This window comes from Elephas maximus, chromosome 1 (genome assembly GCF_024166365.1).
Source record: "Elephas maximus indicus isolate mEleMax1 chromosome 1, mEleMax1 primary haplotype, whole genome shotgun sequence".
NCBI lineage: Eukaryota > Metazoa > Chordata > Mammalia > Proboscidea > Elephantidae > Elephas > Elephas maximus.
This window is the reverse complement of record NC_064819.1, coordinates 175,375,767-175,399,599: the sequence shown is the minus strand read 5'-3', so window position 1 is coordinate 175,399,599 and position 23,833 is coordinate 175,375,767. Positions and strand designations below refer to the sequence as shown.

Sequence of the window (23,833 nt, the reverse complement as noted above, 5' to 3'; positions counted from 1 at the left end):
CCTTTGGGTCAGTAGCTGTGCACTTAACTGTTGCATCACCAGGGCTCCTTCAAATTTAACTAGGGGTTCTGTATTTTTTATGTGCTCAATCTGGCAACCCTACCTCCACTCTCACTTTGTGCCACTCTCACAGTCATTATGCTCTCACCCTCATTCAATGCACTCCAGCCACACAGGCCTTTCTGTTCCTCACATGCACCAAGTTCATTCCCAGATGCAAAACCTTTACACTTGCATTTACCTTGCCCAGGGAAATTTTTATTTCATTTTTATTTCAGACTGTCACAGAGCTGGCTCCCCATCATTCAGATCTCAGCTCAAATGTCACTCTATCCTGACTTTGCTTCCTGTCAGTCTCTATCACTCCTTATAAATCTTAATGCTTTCTAAAATTGTTTCCTTATATTTTTGTCTTGTCTCCCATTAGTAGAATGTAAAATTCATGAGAGTAAGGACCTTGCTAGTTGCTGTATCAACAACACCTGACTCAGTGACTGGCACTTATTTGGAACTCAGTAAGTATTTGTTGGATGAATGAATGATATACCCCAAGCCCTGCTCTGCAAGATTAAAGTTAAGGAGACCTATTGGGGGTAGGCCAGCTGGCCTTAACAAAAAAACAGTTTCAGGAAAAGTGAACGTGCATCCTATATGAAATTGTCTTGAAGAAAGAGCTAGTCTCTGCTGTGAGTGGCTCATGCCAGAAAATCCATACCCTGCCTCTCTCCATAGAGCCTGTGCTCTAGTGAGAACTCACTGAGGGAGTGGGAGTGCCTGGATGAACCTGGCATTAAGTCAGCTTCAGCTGTTGGACTGAGGATCTGTGGAGGACCAGAGTTCTTACTGCAACTTCTTGTGGCAGCGAGAAGCAATGGGACAGTCAAGTCATTGAATTGACCTCTCTTCCTGTTGACTTGAAGAAGTCAAGCAGAACACCCCTCCATCCCACTTGGACCCCATAAATCCTGCTATTTAGAGGCAATTCAGGAAGAAGGGGAAGCTTCACAGAAGGGCATATGTGGCTTGAGCTAGTTTTAATAAAAACTATACAAAAATTTAAAAGGAACAGGTTGGTACTTTCAGTTTCAAAATCATGGAGGCTACAGATGACAACCTAGGGGTCTAGAAGTGAGGGAGAGGGGATAAATTATAAGCAATTAGGTATTGGCAAGGCATCAAATGAAATAGAGAATGCACTGAAATATGCAATTAAAGAGAGAAGTCAGGACTAGATAAGGGTGAGACACGTAGACCCTATTAAGAATCTAAGAATTTATTCTTGAGAGCCTCGATAGATTCTAAGCAGGAGCGTGGAGTGGATTCCGACTTATAGGGACCCTATGGGACAGAGGAGGCCTGCCATATAGGATTTCCAAGGCTGTAATCTTTAGAGAAGCTGACCACCACATCCTTTTCCCCTGATGGGTTCAACTTTCAGTTAGCAAGCGAGTGCTTTGACTACTGCCCCAACGGGGCTTCTTGAGTTTAATTACAGTAGACATGGATTAAACCTGGCACTAAACCCATGGTAGACATGATCTCATTTACACCACAGCAACCCTACGAGGTTGCCACTAATGTTAACACCTCCACTTTTTACAGGTCTTTACATGTAAGGCAATCAAGGTTGAATGTGTAACTTACCCGAGATCACTCGGTGCCCAGGTCTGACTCGAGCTCTCTCTTCACTACCTTGGACGAAGGAATTGGGAGTGGAGACAAAAGAAGGGGCAGATGTGAAAAATATTTAGGAGGTAAATCATTAGATGATGACAACGATAAATGTAAAAGCAATTTCAATTCGTTCGCCACACATTCGTGAACTTTACATCAGGTTCGACATCGGCGAGGAGCCGACAGTCTACTATGACATAAAACTTCCAAATACGCAGGGTAACAACATCAGTCCTACCCATCGCCCCCAACTCATCGCAAAAAAAGATACCGGACCGGGCTCCGGAGGTGGCGCCGCACGCCCGACCTCCCGCCCCGGCCCCGCGCCGGCCCCGCCCCGCCCCGCCCCGCCCCGCCCCGCCCCGCCCCGCCGCGCCGCGCAGCCGGGGGGCGTCTCCGCAGGCCACGTGGTCAGGCGTCCGCGCGCAGGCGGCTCCGGCGCCCGCGCTTCCGGGTTGGCGGCCGCGGCGGCGTAGAGGTGGAAGTCGGGGCGGCGCTGAAGCCGCAGAGGGGGACCCGCGGACCCGAGGTGCGGTGCTGCCCCGCCGCGGTGCGCCCTCCACGCCGCCGGTGGGCCAGCCGCGCGCGACCCGGACCCGGTCCCTGCCGGATGCCCCAGAAAGGTAGGTCCAGCCCGGGCCGAAGGTCCGTGAGCGCGGGGCCCCGCGGCCGCGTAGATCCCTCCTCAACCGTCCACTCCCCTGTCAGACCGAGGGTCCCGGGCGCGGATTCCCTCGTCCCGCCGCTCCCTTCCCGGCCGCCCCAGGACCCGGGGAATTGCCCGCTTGCGGCTCCGCGCGTCCTTTGACGCCAGCCCGGTTGTTCCAAGCTGGGTTTCCAAAGCGAGGCCGATGCATCTTACGTTACTATTATTTCATTGGAGATACCCCAAGATTCACTTTGCATATGTACATTTTCTTCGCTTTTTTCATGATTGTGTTCACTGACGAAATGTCTAATAATAACCGAAACTGAAAGTGTAGTCCCCATTCCCAAAAGGTATGCAATCAGAGAAAGTTAGTGTTGGCAAGGACTTTAGAGATGGTTGATCCCAATTCCTTCATTTCACTGAGGAGAGAACAGACCCTGAAAGATTGCATGGATATTGGGAATTCACTCAGCTGGTTAACGGTGCAACAGGCATGAGAACTCAAAAGCTGTTTTTTTAATTGACTTTTTAAAATGTAAGTGGTAAAATTCAGTTCACAACGTGAAGTGAATAGCGGGTTCGTTTGTATTGGGATTAACCTTATTAGATGATGCTTCTTCCTTGTTCAATAATGTTTTCTTATTTCAGGTTTAGCCTTGACCTATAAAGAAAATGGCAGAAACATCACCAGAGCAGCCTTCTGGACACCTTGTTGTCCACTCAGACACTCACAGTGATTCCATTCTGGCCAGTTTTGAGGATCAGAGGAAGAAAGGCTTTCTCTGTGACATCACTTTAATCGTAGAGAATGTGCATTTCCGGGCCCACAAAGCCTTACTTGCTGCCAGTAGCGAATACTTCTCAATGATGTTTGCTGAAGAGGGGGAGATTGGCCAGTCCATTTATATGCTGGAAGGCATGGTTGCTGACACATTTAGCATGCTGTTGGAGTTCATCTATACAGGTTATCTTCATGCTACTGAGAAAACTACAGAACAAATCCTGGCAACTGCTCAGTTCTTAAAAGTCTATGACCTGGTAAAGGCTTACACAGACTTTCAGAATAATCATAGCCCCCCAAAGCCAGCAACTTTGAACACTGCTGGTGCTTCAGTGGTTGTTATCTCTAATAAGAAAAATGATCCTCCCAAGCGGAAACGGGGAAGACCAAGAAAAGTCAACAGTTTGCAGGAGGGGAAATCAGGACTGGCTGCAGAGGAAGAAATACAGCTAAGGGTGAACAATTCTGTTCAAAATAGACAAAATTTTATGTCTAAAGAAGGAGACGGTGGTATACTGAACCAACAGATTTCAGTGAAAGAAATGGAAGAATCTCAGCCTACTATTGAGTCAGTGGAAGAAATGCCATCTGAAAAAGATGAGAACTGTGATCCTAAGACCCAGGATGGGCAGGACAACCAAAGTCGGTATAGCAAGCGGAGGATTCGGAGATCTGTCAAACTTAAAGATTACAAACTCGTTGGGGATGAAGATGATCAGGGTTCTGCCAAAAGGGTCTGTGGAAGCACTGGAAGGAGAAAACGCCCTGGCCCAGAGGCCCGCTGTAAAGACTGTGGCAAAGTCTTTAAGTACAATCACTTTTTAGCAATCCACCAGAGGAGCCACACTGGTAATTACGCTTTTGTAGCATATTGGAATGTGTTTTGGAATTTGATATAGTAATGATAATAATAATGTGGTTGTTAGCTGCCATCGAGTCGACCCCAACTCCTGGCCATCTTACGTACAACAGAACAAAACATTGCCTGGTCCTGTGTCCTAACAATTGCCAGCACGTTTGAGTTAGGCTGTTGTGCCAATCCATCTCACCGAGTGTCTTCCACACCCTCATTGGCCTGCTACTTCACCAAACACGATGTTCTCCTGTAGCACTTGATCCTTCCTGATGGCGTGTCCAAGGCAAGCGAGTTGGACAGTGTTCTGTTGCAGTCCATAAGGTTTTCATTGGCTTATTTTTGGACGTAGATCGCCAGGCCTTTCTTCCTAGCTTGTCTTAGTCTGGAAGCTTCGCTGAACCTGTCCACCATGGGTGACCCTGCTGGTATTTGAAATACTAAGGGCATAGCTTCTAGCATAGCAGCATGCAAGCCGCTGTAGTACCATCAACTGACAGGACGTGGATGATAGTAATAGCTATCATTTATTGTGCAACTTCTGTGTGACGCACATTGTACAGAAGCCTCTATACATGTTATTGTATTTAATTCTCATAGCAATCCTATGAGATAGTTAATATCCCCCATTGAACAGATGAAGAGACCAAGTCCTAGCAAGCTTAAGTAACTTGCCCATGGTCACACATTTAGTGAAAGAGCTGGAATTTGAATCCAGGTAGCCTAATTCCAGAACCCCTGTTCTTATTTGGAGTAGTTGTTGGTTCAAGACCATCTCAGGTATGTATCCAGCTGAACTTTTCAGCCTTAATTTACAGGTAGTAGACAAACTTATTCTTTCTGATTCTTGAACAGGCCCTTATTCTTGACCACACCTGTGCTTTTGTTCAGGTTGTTTCTTCTGTCTGGACAGGTTTCTCACACGGCCGTCCAGCCGTAAATGCTTTCTCCTTTTTGGTCCCTCTAGCCATGCTGTCCAGTAGAACCTATTCCGTTGACAATTCTATGTGTGTATATAAACGTGTATGTATTTTATACTTATATGTGTGTGTGTATGTATACACACAAGTATATATCTGCACTGTTCACTACAGCAGCCACTACACATGTGGCCGTGGAACACTTAGTGGCAAGTTGTTTTTTTTTTTTTTTTTATTGTGCTTCAGGTGAGTTTACAAATCAAGTCAGTCCCTCATACAAAAGGTTATACACACCTTGCTATGCACTCCCAGCTGCTCTCCCCCTAATGAGACAGCACACTCCTCCTCTCCACCTTGTATTCCCCGTGTCCACTCAACCAGCTCGTGTCCTCCTCTTTCTCCTCATAGCACCACCAGACAGGAGTTGCCCACGTAGACTCAAGTGTCCACTTGAGCCAAGAAGCTCACTCATCATCAGTATCATTGTCTATCTTACAGTCCAGTGACTAATTTTTAAAAATTTAATATAAATTTGAATAACCACATGTAGCTAATAACCACCATATTGGACAGTACAGCCCTAGCTAATAGTCTTTCATCCTTTGAGCTCTCTCTCGAGACCCTTAATTCACTCTGCTTTGGGTCAGGAATTGACTCGACGGCAACAGGTTTGGTTTGTTTTTTATACAGGGGCTCTGGTGGCACCATGGTTAAGTGTTTTCCTGCTAACCAAAGGTTGGCAGTTTGAATCCACCAGCTGCTCGTTGGAAACCCTATGGGGCAGTTCTGCTCTGTCCTGTAAGGTTGCTATGAGTCGGAATCGATTTGATGACAATAGGCTTTTTTTTTTTTTTTTTTAAATATCCCTTGGAGGGCAGTGTTGGTTCAGTGTTAGAGTTCTTGCTTTCTCTGCAGGAGACCCAGGTTCAATTCGACCAATGCACCTCAAGCGCAGCTACCAGTTACCTGTCATTGGAGGCTTGTGTGTTGCTGTGGTGCTGAACAGGTTTCGACAGAGCTTCCAGACTAAGACAGACTAGGAAGAAGGGCCTGACAATCAGCTTCTGAAAATCAGCCAGTGAAAACAGCGGTCCAGTCCCATTGTGTGTAGGGTTACCATGAGTCAGGACTGACCGGATGGCAGCAAACAACAACATACATCCGTCGGTTCAATTGTAAGCTTGAGTATAGGCAGTAGAACTTAAGTCTTGTATCATGCAGCAGCATCTAGCACCTGTGGTTTAGACCTGGCTGCTCACCTGGGAGCTTCTAAAACTACCAGTGTCTGGGACCCACCCCCCGACAACTTCCATTCAATTGCCCGGAGCTTTAGTGTTTTTAAGTGCAGATAGGTTGAGAGCCCTGGATTCTGGTACTTTGAAAAAAGTAGGTACTTGGTACATATTTATTGAACTAATAAATTCTGTTTTGTAAATTTGCTTATATTTATCAAAGATATGTATAGGTACTGAGTTTAGAGAGTTTAAATGGTTAAGAAAGGCTTCTTAAGAAAAACAGCATGTAGGATCTTCCCTTGCCCCAGTATTCTGGAAATTTTGTAGTGAATCACTTTAGCGTGTGTCTGCTTTATTCCATTGGAGTGGATACCGGGTAGGCCTGTACAGCCTGGTAACCCATATCCTTCAGTTCTAGAAAATTTCCTTGAATTATTTCTTAGGTGATTTTCTTCCCTTCATTATTTTTCTCTGTCTTTTCCTTCTGGAACTTCTGCTGTTTGGATGTTGCAATTCCAGGATGACTTTCTTACCTTTTCTCATATTTGCCTTCATGTTTTGCTCCACTTCCTGGGAAATTTCTACTTTTTCTTTCAAAGCTTTTTTTTCTTTTCTACTCTTATTTCTTTTATTTCTAGGAGCTCCTTTTTTTTTTTTTTTTTAAATAGCATTTGTTTCATAGTGTACCATCTTACCTCTGAGTATGTTAATGATAACATTTACTTGTTTGTTGATTTTTGGTGTTTTCCTCACCCTGGTCAGTCTCTGTTTTCTACAAGTTGCTTTTTTCTTGTGCATTTTGGTCTCTGCCATTACTGTTAGAGACTTTCCTAGAATGGTGGGTTTTGTGTTTTTTCATATTTAATGTCAGAAAAAACTAAGTGGCAATTTTGCGAGTGTGGATAGGGCCTGCAGACAGTGGCTTGGTGTGGCTGGACCCTGTTTCCTTGGTTGTGCCTGGTGTCGGCATCTTGAACTCTCTTACCTTGGGGCCTTCACATTCCAGGAGAAGTTTCTGCTGTCTCACCTGGAGGCTCTAAGCCTGTCTGCTAGTGTCCTGGGGCACCAGGAGGAAAAGGCCGGGGAGGTCTCATCGTCTCAGATGTGAACTTTGACTTGCTCTCACTGGGTAGTCCCACTCAGCTGCACCTGGCAACTTCCAATCCAGAGACCTTTTGTTTTACCCTCTTCAGAGAACAGTCTCCATCTTCTGTTTAGGGGAAGGCCCCTCTCCTGGCTACATGTAATGGGGGACTGGATCGGGGTTGGGGGCAGGGTACTAACTGCCTTTGAAACAGGCTGTCAGATACCCTCCCTCACCCCCATTTTCAGAGTTATCATATGCCACCAATTCCTAAGCCTTTTGGAGGCTCAGTCTTAAAAATTAGAATTGGTCTCTGCTCTCCTCACTGCTGGCTTCAGATTCATCTGTTCTGGCTTCCAAAATTGTACTGCTGATGTTCTCTTCCTGTTCATTGTCTTTTGCAATCTATGCCTTTTAAGAGAGAACTCTTTATTGTCATTTTAATTTGAGAGGGACCACCAGAGGATTCTTGCTTAACACCATGCTTCTGGGGCTCTTGTTCCAGGGGAGCGACCTTTCAAGTGTAACGAGTGTGGAAAAGGCTTTGCCCAGAAGCACTCCCTGCAGGTCCACACCAGGATGCATACAGGCGAGCGGCCGTACACCTGCACCGTGTGCAGCAAGGCTCTGACCACCAAGCACTCGCTGCTGGAGCACATGAGCCTGCACTCAGGTAGCCCGGCTTGCACCTGGCTGGGGGCCAGCTGCCAACAGTTGCCCATTCCCTGGGTGGGCATTCCTGTGATCTCAGCCTGGTATCATTTCCCACATGGTGTCTTTGAAAGGTGGAATTAGGCATCTGTCACAGTGTTTTTTTTGTTCACAGTGTAGCTTAGAGTTCTGCACAGCATCAAGCCTTAAAACTAGGGCTTGTAAACTGGCTCCTGGGACTTAAGTGTGCAAACATGTTTTGTTTAACTACCAGAGGTTAGAATTATTTTACCCTGAATGCCTTTGGGGGAAACCTGAATTCTCCAGTTCTGCCCCAATGTCCACCATTCCCTATTGCCTTACATGCTTTTGCACATTTATGTTACTGTCATAGACTCTGAAGGCATTTGAGTTTGCAGACAAGTCACTTGTATTATTTTGTAGTGAATGGGCACCTGGGCTCACTGTGGTATGTACCTTGTTAGTGAGCATTCTAGTTCTCTATAGTTTTTGCATGTTTTAGTGTTTTTTTTTTTATTTGGCAGGACAGAAGTCCTTTACCTGTGATCAATGTGGAAAGTATTTCAGCCAGAAAAGACAACTAAAAAGCCATTACCGAGTTCATACAGGTACAGTAAAGTAGGAGAAAATTTGGATTGGTGAGGGAAGGGGGGAAGAGAAACAGATACGAATAGTTTCTGAAATATTAGATTCAGATTGTAGATGATGAGTGTTCAGAGGAAAACGTCTTGAAAGCAATCTAAATTAGATGTCCTTGTGTTATTCTCTACTACCATCTGATTTATATTTAATTTTTATACTGTGGTTTTTGTGTGGCACACAGAAACCCTACAGGATTGGTATCTTTCAAAAGCACCACTTGTGTAAGAAGGCGCCAGGTAATTGGTTGCTAGTGTTGCCCAGACAGAGACATCAGCACACCATTGCTTTCAGTCCTGGCTTTCTCCCACCTGGCTCTACACGTTGTCCTTTTTTATTTCGTATCAACTGATAAGAAAGGAAAAGGGGTTGGGAATGTCATTTGAGATCATTTCGCCATAACCACATCAATGCTTTGAGAAAAAAGGTGGTTACATTTAGGAAGATTGGAACTGTCCCAGCTCTCTTGGGGAAGCAGTATACTCTCGTGAGTTAAGGTGCACAGGAAAATATTAACTGTTACCAAATTCATTAAAAAAAAAAAATTACTGTTGTTTTATTAAAATACCATATTTAAAGTGATTATTTTTCAGGGAAGTGCTTTAACACAAATCACTGAAGAAATGCAGGGAGAGCATATAGGCACTGACACTTTTTTTATTGTTGCGACAAGGCCACTCATTACCGGAATGCAACCACTGCCATCGCAAATTCATGGATGTGTCTCAGCTAAAGAAACATCTGCGAACACACACAGGTAAACTGCAGCTCCTGGTTCCTTTCTAGTATGCTTTATGTTTCCAGGAGAGTGACGAATGAAGTACTCTGAGTTCTCAGACTGGTTGGAAATGTTTATTGTAAATTGGCTGGGAATCTTATAAGTAGATCATTTAAAAGGCCAAGGCAGAATGCTGTTGGTATCATTCTGTGGGAAGGTTACATCTCTTTGTAAATTAGTAAAATGGAAATCACTTACTGAGCACGTTCTATAAATGGATATTTAATATGACAAAACAGTACAAGTCTGAGGTTCTGTGTTTGACTCATAATTTACTTCAGCATTGAAGATTATCCAGATAATTTTTTTTAGAAGAGGAAGGAAAATGAAACAACCAAAAAGGTAGCATGGGCACTAAGGATTTTTCCAGTTTTCCTAGAACCAGCACATATAACTTGAGCATTGCCACCTCCAGAAAAGTCAGCTTCAGGGAGGAAGAGGAGGCAGGATTGATTAGGGCAGCTCAGATTCTTTCACTGAAGATCAGAAATGTAGAAATGTGGGTCTCTAAACTTTTTGGTCAAGAGCACTTGTTTAAAATAAGCCTCTTAGATTTCCTAAGAAAAACTTTGCATTATAGGTTGACTAGTTAATAGTTCTGTTGAAGTATCTACCAGAAATACATATCAAATTGGTTTATGTTACTTTGGACAATTTTTTTTAAACACAAGTTATTTTTCATAAAGTCAGTAAATGTCACAGGGTATAAATTTCGTATGTACAGCCTTTCTACAAACATTGTCATTAATGGGTTCTGTGAAATTTAATTCATTCCACAAGTGCACTTGGCAAGTATTTATTGAGCACTTACTGGGCACCAGGCATTGTTCTAGGCCCTGAGGATGCAGCAATGAATGAGACAGAGCTCCTGCCCTTGAGAGGCTAACATTCTAGCAGGGGAGACAAAGAACAAACAAATACGTTAACATGTAGGTGGTGGCTTAAGTGCTATGAAGAAATAAAATGTACGGTAAGAGGACAGAGCCCAGGAAGGGGAACTCTTATGTGGTGCTGGTCTGGGAGGCCTCACTGATGAGGTGGCATCTTAGATGGAGATCCAAATGCGACATGGGAGCTAGGGAGCCATTGTGGATATCCAGGAGAAAACCATGCTAGGCAGAGGGAACAGCAGGTGCAAAGCCCTGAGGCAGGAGTGCCTCTGACTTGCTGAAGAAATGCCAGAGGCAGGAGGGGCTGAGGCAGGAGGAGGAGTGGTGTAAGAAATGAGAGACACCTGTAGTCTGCATAGTGCAAGGGTTTTCAATCACCTTAGCTGCAGATTTAACCACCTGAGAAGCTGTGAAAGGAAAGCCTGGTCCCAGCCCAAGATTCAGATTAAATTGATCTGGGGTAGAGCTTCAGCATTTGCAGAGCTTCAGAGTTGGTAGTTTTAAAAGCCCTCCAGGTGATTGTAGTGTGTACGTAGGCTTAAGAAAGGAGCCCTGGTGGTGCAACAGTTAGGTACTCACCTACTAACCAAAAGGTTGCTGCTTCAAACTCACCCAGCAGCTTTGCAGGGAAAACATCTGGCAATCTGCTCCTGTAAAGACTACAGCCTAGAAGTCCCAGTGGGGAAGTTCTGCTCTGTCACATGGGTTTGCTGTGAGTCAAAATCAACTCAATGGCACATAGCAACAACAAAGCTTAAGAACCTGGGAGGCCACAGTGAAGACTGGATTGTATTTAAAGCTTTAAGGAGAACAGCAACATGATTTGACTTAGAATTTTAATAGAATCACTGCAGCTACCATGTGGGGTGGGGTGAGCAATGTCCAGGGTAGAAGCAGAGAGATCCATTTGGAGGCTCTTGCAGTAATCCTGGGGTGAGAGCAGGTGGTGGGTTGGCCCAGTGTGGTAGCAGTGGAAATAGTGACAAGTAGTTTGATTCTGGATATATTTTGAAGGAAGAGTCAACCTGGTTGGATGTGGGATGTGGGGGTGTGAGTGAGATAAAAAGGAGGCAAAAGCAACTAGAAGAATGAAAAACTGGGGAAGTGTGTGGGAGGAACAAATCAAGAGTTAGATTTTGAACGTGCTGGGCCTAAGATGCCTGTTTGACGCAGAGTAGGCAGTTGGTACTTGGGTCTGGAATGCAGGGCAGAGATAGGAATTTACACACTTACTCATCAGCCTGTGAATAGCATGTGAAGCTGTGATGAGAACACCTGGGGGTTGAGTGTGGCTGGAGAAGAGCGGAGGTGGCTTGGTCTGGCTGAGTAACAGGTGAAACATGCTGTCTTGGTTTTTGTCTTTTAAACATAAGAGTTAGGAATGCTTCTAGTCTTTGAGTAGAATGAGGTCTTGAAAGTAAGAATGAAAAGGAACACAAATTCTATCCCTTATAATTCCAGCAAACTAAAGACAGAATAGGAAAATGGAAGATTTTGGTGGGTAAAAAGGAGGTGGAGAGGGTTCCACAAAGTGCTTTGTATGACTTAGGAATCAAAAAGAAAATTGAACCCATCAAAAAATGGGACTTGGTGGAAAAATTTGGGAACAGATAAAGGTGATGCTTGAACAACATGCTGAACATAAAGTAATGTTGCTGAACTGTACATATGATAAATGTTGAAGTAGCAGATGTTTTGTTCCATATTTACACACACACACACACACACACACACAGAAGTGGGCTCATTGAGGTCAGGAACTGTGACTGATCTGTCCCCAGCACCTAGCACAGAGAATATGTGCAGTGTTTGTTGGCATTGTAAAGAACTGGTGTGCCACTTCCCCTGCTCTCCAGGCATTGTGTTGGATGTGTAGAGAGAGGCTTCCTGCAGAGCTGTGCGCACCTCTGCAGACAGTGGTGTGAGCTGATCAGGAGGCAGACCATGCTGAGAGGGCCAGGGCAAGAAGCACTGATTGCTGCAGCAGGGCCGTGCTTTGTTAGAAAACCAAGATTGTCACTGCTTAGTTCTTTAAGTGCAAACTCTGGGTTAGATGTACTGCACCAAATACCATGGAAATATGAGATAAATAAGAGATGTCTATTAACAGGGCATTGTCAGTGGGGGGCACAGACACATTTGGAAATGGAGGCAAGGTGGCAGGCAGGCAAGCAACACCCGTGAGGTCGTCACAGTTCAGGGGCTAGTCCTCAGATCTTGTCCCTGTGCCTGGAGTCAGTTAGGCTCACAGGGACTGAGTCAAGTTAGCCAAGCAAACTCATAAAACCCATAAACCAGCAAATGTATTTAATGTAAGAAAGAGACTACACCTTTCCCTTGCCCGTAGTACTTCTTTGCTGACATCATTGTACCTGAGAGCCAAGTTAGTAAGTAGAAGGTTGCTAGTACAGCTGGGGGCATGTCGGGAATGTCAAGGCTATGAAGAGCCTGGTGAGCGAGCTCACCCCACCGCACAGTGCCACTGCTCCAGGGTCTCTCTCCCTTGGATGGTTTTAGACCCTGATTCCTACCCTGTGGGTGCCAACTCATGTAGCTTGCCCTGTTTAATAACACATAAGAAAGTTAGTTAAGTCACAGCCTTTTCTTCTTCATTTTAATACAGTCTTTCTCATTTTGGGGGGTTATATTGGAAGCTTCCTAAATCTCCTCTGCTGCTTGTTTCCAGACCCTCTGTTAGTGTTCCTCATTGCCGTGTGCCTGAGATCTGGAGGCCCCTCACTATAACGTACCCTTTCAGGGTCCGCTTGCCATCTTTTGAGAATCTCAGTACAGCGTGACAAAAAGCCATGATAGAGGTGTGTGCGCAGTGTGATGAAGTGCCTCACTTCCCCTGAGAAAGCATCCCAGAGGAAAGGAGTCAGCTCTGGATAGACAAAAGAAGTGGGAAGGGGAGTTCCATGCAGGAACAGAGTGTGCAGAGCCTGAGGATATGAGAGCCATCCCTCCGGGGCTGCAGTGAGGGAATCCACAGGGGGCAGGTAGGATGGGATTGCTAGGCAGTGGGGTCGGCCCATGGTGAAGACGGGTGGGGGTGCTGGGAGGACAGGAACCACAAAAGATATTTATTTAGGGAGGAGGATTTGTGGATTGTGGATTTTGATTTGTGTATAGAAAAGAACTCAGGCTGCCCCAGGAGGATGGACAGAGAAAAAGGGTTCTGGGGATGATCCAGGTAGGAGGCTCTTTAGGGAAGAAAGAAGAAGGCCTGCAGGTCAAGGGAGTGGAATGAAGAGATGTATTTAAGAGATGCTTTGTGAAAACATGTTTGTTACCTACGTGACAAAGTGTTAATATCCCAAATAAGAAAAAGTGAGCACTCCAATAAAAAACTAGGCAGAAGACATGAAAGGCACTTCACAGAAGAAGACATAGGAACCGCCAGCTACATGTATAAAACAGTGTTCAGCTGCATTAATCATCAGAGAAAAAGAAGCATGCTTCCTCCCTGCCCCTTTGTTAGATTGGCAAATCTGTGAGGAAGTAGGCATTTTTATGTACTGTTGGCTGTTAACCGAAAGGTTGGCAGTTTGAATCCACCAGCAATTCCTTGGAAGCCCTATGGGGCAGTTCTTTCCTGTCCTATAGGGTCACTATGAGTTGGAATTGACTCAATGGCAATGGGTTTGCGGGTTGGTAGGAATATAATTTAGGAACTTTCTGGAAAGCACTTGGGCAATATTTATCAAAATGTAAACTGTCCAGTTATAAAAAGAGGTTTGCATAAGGATAGTCATCATAGGCAAGATTGTTTATACTGTCACAAGCTTAAAAATGACCTACATATCCATCAGTAAGGGATTAGTTAAGTAAAATTTGGGCAGTATACACAATGGAGCCCCACTCAGCCTTTCAAAATGGCGGTGTGGCTTTATTTGACACACAGAACAGCATGCACTGGATGATCTCATGAGTGTAAAATTGTGTACGCAAATGTGCAAATGCCTAAAGAGATAACCTGTAAAGACGCTCATCACAGTGTTAACTGCCTATCTCAAAAGAAGAGAATTTGGTATGGTTTTTATACCCTTTGTACTTTTCCGTATCATTTGATTCTTTTACAATGAACTTGAGCAATTTTTTAATAAAAATAAAGTTTTGTTTGGCAGTGGGAAGAAGGATTAGCAATTGAATATAAGAGGGGAGAGAGAATTGGAAGCATCATAATGGCTGTTGTATCTGACTGGGGCTGCCAGTAACCAAGAAAGCTATTTCTGGTTTCAGGGGGTGACTGTGGGAATCCAGCTGGTAATGCCCAGCAGGCAATAGTAGGTACTACTTGGAGCTATAAGGGGAGGAAAAAAAAATTCAAACCCGATGCCATTGAGTCAGTTCCTACTCATAGCAACCCTATAGGACAGAGTAGAACTGTCCCATAGGATCTCCATAGAGCGGCTGGTGGGTTCGAACTGCCTACATTTTGGTTGCAGCCATAGTTCTTAACCACTGCACCACCAGGGCTCCATAGGGAGAGGAGGGGGTGGTATGTAGTCGTCAGGGTGGGGTGAGGTCGGTAGAGTATACTTCCCAGAAGAGGGTCTAGAAGGAAACCTTAAGTTGCTTAAATAGTGTGTCAGCATCCCCATGGGTGAAACCCTCCGATTCATACTTGTGTCTCCACCCTTTCCTTTAACCGCCTCTAATCCTCCTACAACAAACTTCGTTCAGGTTCCACTGCCACCCAGGCCCTGTCCCCTTGTCTTTTCTTCCTTCTCTGTCCACCCCCTGCCACCTTAGCACCTCATGTGTAGACTACTGCAGGGACTCCTGCCTGGTCCTACTGCTTCCAGCCTCAGCCTCTCAGTCCACCCTACCCATGGGTTCATCTAGTTAGTATACTTTTGTCCTCTTGTTCTTCTGTTGAAAGCTTCCAGAGGCTCCAGAAGTCCTCTGCCTGGAATATATGGCGCATCATGGCCTGGCCTCACCTTGTAGCTTTTCCACTCTTCAGAGTGAATCCCTGTCCTTCTCATCCACACCATGTGGTCATTTCTAACACCAGCTTTTTGGTCACACTATTTATACAAGTTCTCTGGTCCAAATTGCCATTCTCTCTCCATTCTAGCAGATCCTGCCTCAAGCCATATCCATCATCTTGTCTGAACTCAACATCGTTGATACCATTCATTTTAACATTTAGTCAAATACAGCCCTATGTTACTTGATTACTTGTGTATCTTGGCAAATAGACTGAATTCTTTTTGAGGCTGTGAGCATATCTTTTGTTTCTTTTCTGTTTTTTAGCTCAATGTGTAGTACTTTGGAGATGGTCTTCAGTGTTTCAGAACTGAATAAACTTAAAAAGGAATGGGTCAATCAACTGAACGTAGTATGCTGTGTAACCCTGTTACCAGAAGGACAAATTAGAAGCTGAGGGAACAGGAAAACTTCCCCAGATTCACCTGGGCCAGGAAAATGTGTCTTACTGTCCTGCCCGTTCTCTCAGAGAGCCTCGGCCAGAGAATGTTGTTTCTGGAAGGAATGTCTATTATTTTGAACATTTGTCCTTAAAAAAGCATTTGCCAGGAGAAAGATGTTCTGAGGTATAATAAACCCAGATTGAATTGTTTTTGAGTGGTTAGTCAGGAAAAAGTCAGTCCTAGTAATAGGGTTTCACAGAACTTTACAGTCATAAATAAAAAGAACAGGCACTCCGTCTTAGTTTCTGGAGAGGGAGAAAACCAAGATCATAATAGGCCCCACATGCTCTAATTTGTGGGGGCGGAAAAAAAAAAGAAACCCATTGCCACTGAGCCAATTCTGACTCATAGTGACCCTATAAGACAAAGTAGAACTGCCCCATAAGGTTTCCAAGGAGCAGCTGGTAGATTCAAACTGACAACCTTTTGGTTAGCAGCGTAACACTTAACCGTCATGGCACCCGGGCTCCCTAATCTGGAAAACTACTGAAAAATAATGACAGTGGCCTGGTCTTAACCTTGGAGTTAACAATGCAAAGGTGCAGACTTGTCCGAATTGTTACAAGTGTCCTCTGCCCAGGTGGAGCTTGGAGAAATGTCCAGCCTGAATTTTCCAGTTGTTGTTAGATGTTGTCGAGTCTGACTCATAGTGATCTCATGTGCCAGAACTGCCACATAGGATTTTCTTGGTTATAATCTTTATGGGAGCAGATCACCAGGTTCTTTCTCCTGTGAAGCTGCTGGTTGGCTTCAAACTGACAACCTTTCAGTTAGCAGCCAAGTGCTTAGCCATTGTGCCACCAGGGCACCTTATATTTTCCAGTAGATGCTATGAAAAGGAAAGCTACCCATCCTCCACTTCAACTTACACTCACCCCTTGCTGTTGCTATTACCTGGTTAAGTGGGATTGTGCTGCTTTTGTTTTTTTGTTGTGTTTTATTTTGTTTTTTTAATTCATAGTTCTTCTGCCAGCATTGGGATCACTTAATTTTGTTTCTGGAGGGCATGAACAGTCTGTCGTTGTATGTGCAATGTACAAGTTAACACTGATGTCTGCTGATATTAATAAAACATAATGGGGTTTGGAACAGCCACAACTTCTGTGTGGACCTCAGTTTCCACACCTGTGAAATTCTTTCATTCAACAGGGATTTCTTGAACAGTGTCCCAGGCCCTGTTCTAGGCACTGGGGAACTAAAGGAATAAACCCACAAATCACCTTACTTAAGAATGGTGTGAGACGTCTTTTTTTTTTACATGGAAAAACTGGAACCCTCATTCATTGCTGGTGGGAATGTGAAGTGGTATAACCACTATGGAAAATAGTTTTGTGGTTCCTCAAAGTTAGACATAGAACCTCCATATAACCTAGCAATCCCAATCCTAAGTAGGTATAGCCATAAGAAGTGAAGGCAGTAATTGCATCCAGATACCTGTACACCTGCCTTCATTGCAGCACTTTTCATAATAGCCAAAAGGTGGAAACAATCAAAATGTCCATCCACAGATGAGTGGATAAACAAAATGTGGTACATACACACAACGGAAGTACTACTCAGCCACGAAGAGAAACAAAGTCCTGGTGCATGTCACAACAATGAACCTTGAAAACATCATGCTGAGTGAGATAAGTCAGTCGCAAAAGAACAAATACTATATAATCTCACTTACGTGAAATAAGCAAATATATAGGGTCGCTATGAGTTGGAATCGACTCGGTGGCACTGGGGTTGGGTATAGAAACCAAAGGTATTAGTGGTTATCGGAGTGAGAGGAAGGGAGGGGTAAGGGGGAGTTTTTGCTTACGGGGTACTGAGTTCATGTTAATGGTGGTGGAATGATTCGGAAAAGGATAGTGCGAATGGTTGCACAACTTGAAGAATGTGATGTTTCTAAACCGTACTTCTAGAGATTGTTGAGATGGTGTATGTTTTGTTATATATAATTTCACAATTGTTTTTAATTAGTCAAAGTTGCTTTTCTTTGGCTTTAAAAAGAAGAATGGTGTGAGATAGACAATAAACAAATAAAATGTGTAGTGTATGAGATGATGACAGCATCATGGGAAAACTAAAGCAAAGAAGCAGACCAAGGAATGCTCTAGGTGCAGAGGCTGCTGATGAACCTCCCTGGTAAACAACACTTGTCAGAGGCTTATAGGGTTGCTGTGAGTTGGTATCAACTTGATGGCAACAGGTTTGGTTTAACCCTATGGGGCAGTTCTACTCTGTCCTGTAGGGTCGAGATGAGTAGGAATTGACTCGATGCAACGGTTTTGGATTTTTTGTTGTTGTTGTTTAGTGGAGATGATTGAGTAAGCCATACTGGGAGACCCCTGGGGGTGATGCCAGGTGGAGGGGATGATGCATACACAGGCCCCAAGTGAGGACTTGTCTAGGGTGTGGTACTGAGTGACCATCAAGGATGCCAGAGAGGCTGGAGTGCAGTGAACCAGGAAAGTGGTAGATGAAGTTAAGGATGACTGAAGAGGTGAGAGGTTTAGATCTGTGGTTTCTTGTAGGGCAAGGACTTTGGCTGTTATCTCAGGATGGGGGACCACTAGAGTTCGCAGTAGAAGTATGAAATGACCTGAAGGATCACTGTGGTGCCACATTGATAGCGTATCACAGGGAAGCAAGAGCAGAAGCACGAGATTGGTTAGGAGGACCAGGGGCTGTCCAGGGAGGTGGTATTCTGGATATATTTGAAAGGTAGATATAAATCTGAGTAATACATAATCACCGTAGTGCACGGGGGTCCTTTTGAGGGTCAAGTGAGCTACTCTTTGTGAGAAATTCTTTAGAAGCTGTAAGGTATGAGACTGTAAGTTGCTATAATAATCTAAAGGTGAAAAACACAGGAGTAAATACTGTGTGTTCCTTTGTTCCTGCGTTACCTCCTTGTTCAGTTTTAAGAGACAGAACTGTGTGGCTCACACTTTACCTGTATCTTCTTAGCACTTAGCATGCATTGTGGGTACTTGGTAAATGCTTCATTTGGTCATTCATGCTTATTGAGAGTTCAAGTGATCCTGCCTTTGTTGTTTTTTTATATTTTGAAACTGTGGGGAGGTTTTTGCTTTCTTTTTTTTAGCTAAATGTATATTTTTAAATGTTTTTTTTTAGGTGAGAAGCCATTTACTTGTGAAATCTGCGGCAAATCTTTCACAGCAAAGAGTTCTCTTCAGACCCACATCAGAATCCATCGGTAAAGTTTTACAGATGTTTTTCTCACATGGAGTCCTCATTCAACCCTGATGTTCAGTGGGGTGACATACTACCTATATGGTCCTTTTCCCCAGATTAGTACTCCAGTAGAATTTTCAGTGTAATTTATTTATCTTCTCTTTTCAATAGAGAAATTCCTCACTTAGGCAAAATCGGGGAAAACTGATCAGTAAAAGTTTGCATTATGACTTCATGTATTTAATTTTAATTTGGTGACAGGGACTGGTCCAAAGCTTAAAACCTCAATTTAAAAAAATTTTTTTATTAATTGCTTCTAAATAATTAACTCGTTTGTTTACACAAATTACTTCCTGATTGGATCTAAGAGTTCTCACAGCATCAGAAATAATTAGGAGCTGTTTGGATTTTATAGTTAAATATACAGTCATGTATACATAATGAGCCATTAGAGCCTAAAACTTAGCTGAGAACTAAAAACAAAAAAGAGTTATATGTGTGGTATTTAAATATTTACTTTCTTATCTCAAGGTATATACTATGGAATCATAAAATTTTATCACATCTAGCCTAACCCCATCTGCCGCGCTTTCTTCAGTACCATCCCCGCTTTAATTTTTTTTGCTAATTGGATTAGAAACAAGCCAGTAGAAGTTGTGACTTGCTCCAAATCTGTAAGTTAGTAGAAGAAGCCATGACTTAAGGTTTCCAGTCTGTTTTTTCTCTATTCTCGACTGCTTCTCCCTAAATAAACAGGCATTTCAGTTTAAAAAAATAAAATTTCTGTTTTCTTGTAGAGGAGAAAAGCCCTACTCCTGTGGCATATGCGGTAAATCGTTCTCTGACTCCAGCGCCAAGAGGAGACACTGCATTCTACACACGGGCAAAAAGCCTTTCTCCTGCCCGGAGTGTCATCTGCAGTTTGCTCGCGTAGACAACTTGAAGGCTCACTTGAAAATCCATAGCAAAGAGAAACACGTGGCAGACACCAGCAGCGTTTCCAGCAGCAATAATTCTGAAGAGGTCAGGAATATTCTCCAGCTGCAGCCATATCAACTGTCTACCTCTGGAGAGCAGGAAATTCAGCTTCTTGTAACCGATTCTGTACATAACATCGATTTCATGCCTGGCCCTAGCCAGGGAATCAGCATCGTTGCAGCTGAGAGTTCCCAGAGCATGACCACAGGTCAGGCTGCTAACCTCACCCTGCTCACGCAGCAGCCAGAGCAACTGCAGAATTTAATTCTTTCTGCACAGCAGGAGCAACCCGAACACATTCAGAGCCTCAGTATGATTGAAAGCCAGATGGAACCTTCCCAGACGGAGCCGGTACATGTAATCACACTCTCCAAGGAAACCCTGGAACATCTTCACGCCCATCAAGAGCAAACAGGGGAGCTCCATTTAGCTGCAAGCACTTCAGATCCGGCTCAGCACCTGCAGCTGACGCAGCATCCTGCTCCGCCACCGCCCACGCGTCATGCACCTCGGCCCACGCCCCTTAGCCAGGAGCAGAGCTGACCTATGAACAGGTTCGGCTCCTCTCTTGGTCTCTTCTCTGGAAGCCAGCCATATCTGGGTTGTAAACACTCGAAGTCAGGCTTTCTGAAACGCCGACTTACAGATCCTTGCAGAGATGTGATAACGGGCTGATGTTTGTAATGCTTTCCAGGCAGGAAGATGTGCATATCGTGTGTTATGATAGTGCTGACTTGGCTTTAGCATTTCAGTATTCGTGAATGGTTTTCATTTTCATCTACTACATCTCTTGAAGATGGGGGCTATTTTTCCTTGGGGTATTTGTGTAGACTTTTCTGTAGATATTGATGTTTGCAGCCAAAGGTTATGGTGTTGGTGGCGTTGCCAGTTATATCTTTTTATTTTTTAGAGCAAAGGAAGTCATGTGTTCGTTGAATTGGGTCAAGTGTTTGTTCCACTTCCTCATTTCTCATGGGCAACACAGTTGCCACTACAGATGACTGCAGCCCACCCAGGGCTGCATATGACATATCACGTTTGGAGAATTTGTCCTTTAAGTGCTTCCAGTCCCCTAAGAAAGAATAACTGCCTCAACATTTAATCTTCGTATGCTACAGTGGCCTCTCTGTGTCATGCTTAAGGTAGACTCAAAGACATATAAACTAAATTTCTGTTTTACTCAGTTCATATAACAAGAAAGTCAAAAATGCTGAACTCAGTTTTTCTGAGAAACATGGACTTCAATTTAAATTAAAACGTCTAGATTGGATCGAGGCACTTAGCCCAAATAAATTCTAAGTAAAGCAAAGATATTTGATCTTTGTGATGAAATTAAAGCTTTCTTGATTATCTTGCAACAGTATCGATTTATTCAGTATAATTTAAGTGTTAAATGTACTCTACTGAATTCTAATCGTTCTCTAAATATGTCGATCTGTGTATTGTGTCTGATAATTTTCAGGAGATGGGAACTTACTATAACTGAATTTTATTGCAAACTGTGTTAAATCCCACAAAATGGAGATTTTTTTAAAAAAGTAAATATCCTCTCCTAATCTTAAAGAGAATTTGGGGCCACAGAAACTTTGTAGCCAGCATGTGTCTTTAATCCTGTTACGATTTTAAGTAATTGCCAAAAGATTAAATTATGTTTGGGTTAAATTTTAGAGCTCAGGGTATTTTATTGAGCACTTTTCGGACCACTTACGTACTCTCAAGTAAACTGGTAGAGAACATTTGCGAAAATCCCCCAAAAAAGGTGAGCAATAGGCTATCTAAGTTAACAAGATGCTGGTGGAGAGTAGGGGTGATACCCTAGAGTTAACAGTCTTTACATCAGTTCCTTGTTTTCTTGTTTCAGGTATCTTTGATTCCACTTGAATCAAGTTAAGTGTTTTTGGAGGTTAAAATAATAGAGAATTCTTCAGATTTGAAAGAAGATGAACACATTTTTGTTGCACATTTGCCAAGCTATATGTTATCGTATGTAACTCATGAAATTTCCGAAATGATATATTTTATGTGTGTCAAGCTAAGTAATGTTAAATCAGACCTGACGAGAGCAAAGATAAAAACCTTACACCCTAAGTATTATTTCAGGTTCTTGATTTAGTCATTAAAACTATTTAACTTTATTCTTAAAACAGAAATTTTTACTGGCTCACATTTATTCCAGGGGGTGTACGTAGTATTAAAGTAAATGAATTTTCGACTGCTCGCTCTGGATAGCTAGATAATTAATCAGGAAATACTGTCACACGGCTGTTTGTAAGACATGTTTAGCTCTGTGACAGGCTACCTCAGTGCTGTCTAATAAACAACATGAAGCACATATTTAACTTTTCTAGTAGCCACATTAAAAATGGAAAAAGAAACAGGTGAAATTATTTTTAATAATATATTTTATTTAACCTGACATTTATAAAATATTATAATTTCAACATGTAATCAATATAAAAATGTATTAGACATTTTACATTGTCTTTTTCATAGTCTTCAAAATGTGTATTTTATACCTACTTACTGTACATCTCATAGTAAGAGATGAGATGTATAGGGTCGCTATGAGTTAAAACTGACAGCAACAAGTTTGGTTTTGGTTTTACTGTACATGTCAGTGTGGATGTAATGTTCATCAGATATACTTGATTTGTGTATAAACCAAACCTGTTGCCGTCGAGTCTATTCTGACTCATAGTGACAGAGTAGAACTGCCCCATTGGGTTTCCAAGGACCGACTAGTGGATTCGAACTACTGACTTTTTATTTAGCAGCCTGAGCTCTTAATCATTGTGCCACCAGGACTGCATCTGTATATAGGTTTCATAAAAGTTACAGCTGAAAACGTAGGTTCACATATGCAGGTATTTCCAAACATAAAATTTTCTTCAATAACTGAAATGAGTATCAGTTTTAAATTTATATTTAAAATTACATAAAATTCAGTTCCTCCTTCTAACCACATTTGAAGTGCTCGATAGCCACATGTGGCTAGTGGCTACTGTTTTGTATGGCACAAGCCTACCTGTTTTTAAGTCTGAGAACCAGTCCCGGCCATAAAAATATCTTTTGGAAGAGTTCTGGATTATTTGACCAGCTGTCAAATTTGCCCTACTTGAAACAAATTCTTCATCGCAGTTCACTTGCTGCAGGGGTAGATTTTAAATCATTGAAACGGCTTCAGGCCTATTCTTGCACTCGAATAAGGCTAAATAAGAACCATACGCGCCTGTCCCGACTTACCTACAAATCTAATGTAAAGACACAGGAAGGGAGCTTCTTGGTAACCCAGGGACTGCCTGTGTTTGTGAGCAACTGGTTGGATAATCCTGAGGAATAAAATGAGATTCTCCCTATAGATACTTACAATCTAGGCTTTCTTAAATTGGAGCAACAACAATATCTGCCATGTATTGAGTCTTTTCAAATGCTAGAAGCAAAGCCAGGTGCTTTAGGGCAGTATCTTGGTGGCACAGTGGTTAAAATGCTCAACTGCTAACCAAAAGGTCGGCGGTTCAAAACCACCAGCAGCACCAAAGGAGAAAGATGTGGCAGCCTTACTTCTTTTGAGATTTACAGCCTTTGTAACCCCATCAGGTTGCTATGAGTCAGAATCAACTTGACAGCAGTGGATTTTTTTTTTTTTTTTTTTGGTCTGAGTGCTTCTCAAACCTTTTTCATGCCATGGCACACAAAAAATAAGATGTATACAGCACCTTGTGTTTAGGGAACTCCAGTAACCTCAGACCATGACTGGCACCCAGACGCCAGAGGGGAGCAGTGTCTGGAACACACCTGTAACCCTTTTGAAGCACATTTACCTTAATCTTCATGACATTCCTATGAGGTAGTAATATGCCTATTTTATAGATGAGAGCATTGAGGCCCAAAAAGATGAAGTCACTTTCCCCAGATCACAGTTAAGAGGCAAGACTAGGACTGGGGCATAGGACCAGCTGATTTCCACTGTACTTCTTCCCCCAGAAGGGTGTACTGCCACCAGTCCTTTGAAACTTTAAGCTGGATTTCTCTATATGATGAGCTCGATGTAATAAG

At 43.2% G+C, this 23,833-nt stretch overlaps 1 protein-coding gene across 4 annotated transcripts; it reads left to right on the top strand.

The window, feature by feature from the left end:
- The first annotated feature begins 2,103 nt into the window (after positions 1–2,103).
- Positions 2,104–23,426, top strand: ZBTB24 (zinc finger and BTB domain containing 24). Of its 4 annotated transcripts, XM_049898511.1 has the most exons (7): positions 2,104–2,297; positions 2,972–3,953; positions 7,702–7,869; positions 8,393–8,476; positions 9,181–9,264; positions 18,740–18,821; positions 19,597–23,426. In XM_049898511.1, the coding sequence occupies exons 2-7, from the start codon at positions 2,996–2,998 to the stop codon at positions 20,318–20,320; spliced, it is 2,100 nt and encodes a 699-aa protein (XP_049754468.1). In that variant the 5' UTR covers positions 2,104–2,297; positions 2,972–2,995; the 3' UTR covers positions 20,321–23,426. The 4 variants fall into 4 exon arrangements, 2 of the variants coding, with proteins under 2 accessions (XP_049754468.1, XP_049754475.1); XR_007518974.1 differs by lacking the exons at positions 18,740–18,821; positions 19,597–23,426 and having other exon boundaries at positions 8,398–8,476; XR_007518975.1 differs by lacking the exons at positions 18,740–18,821; positions 19,597–23,426 and having other exon boundaries at positions 8,398–8,476; positions 9,101–9,260.
- The last annotated feature ends 407 nt before the right edge of the window (positions 23,427–23,833 follow it).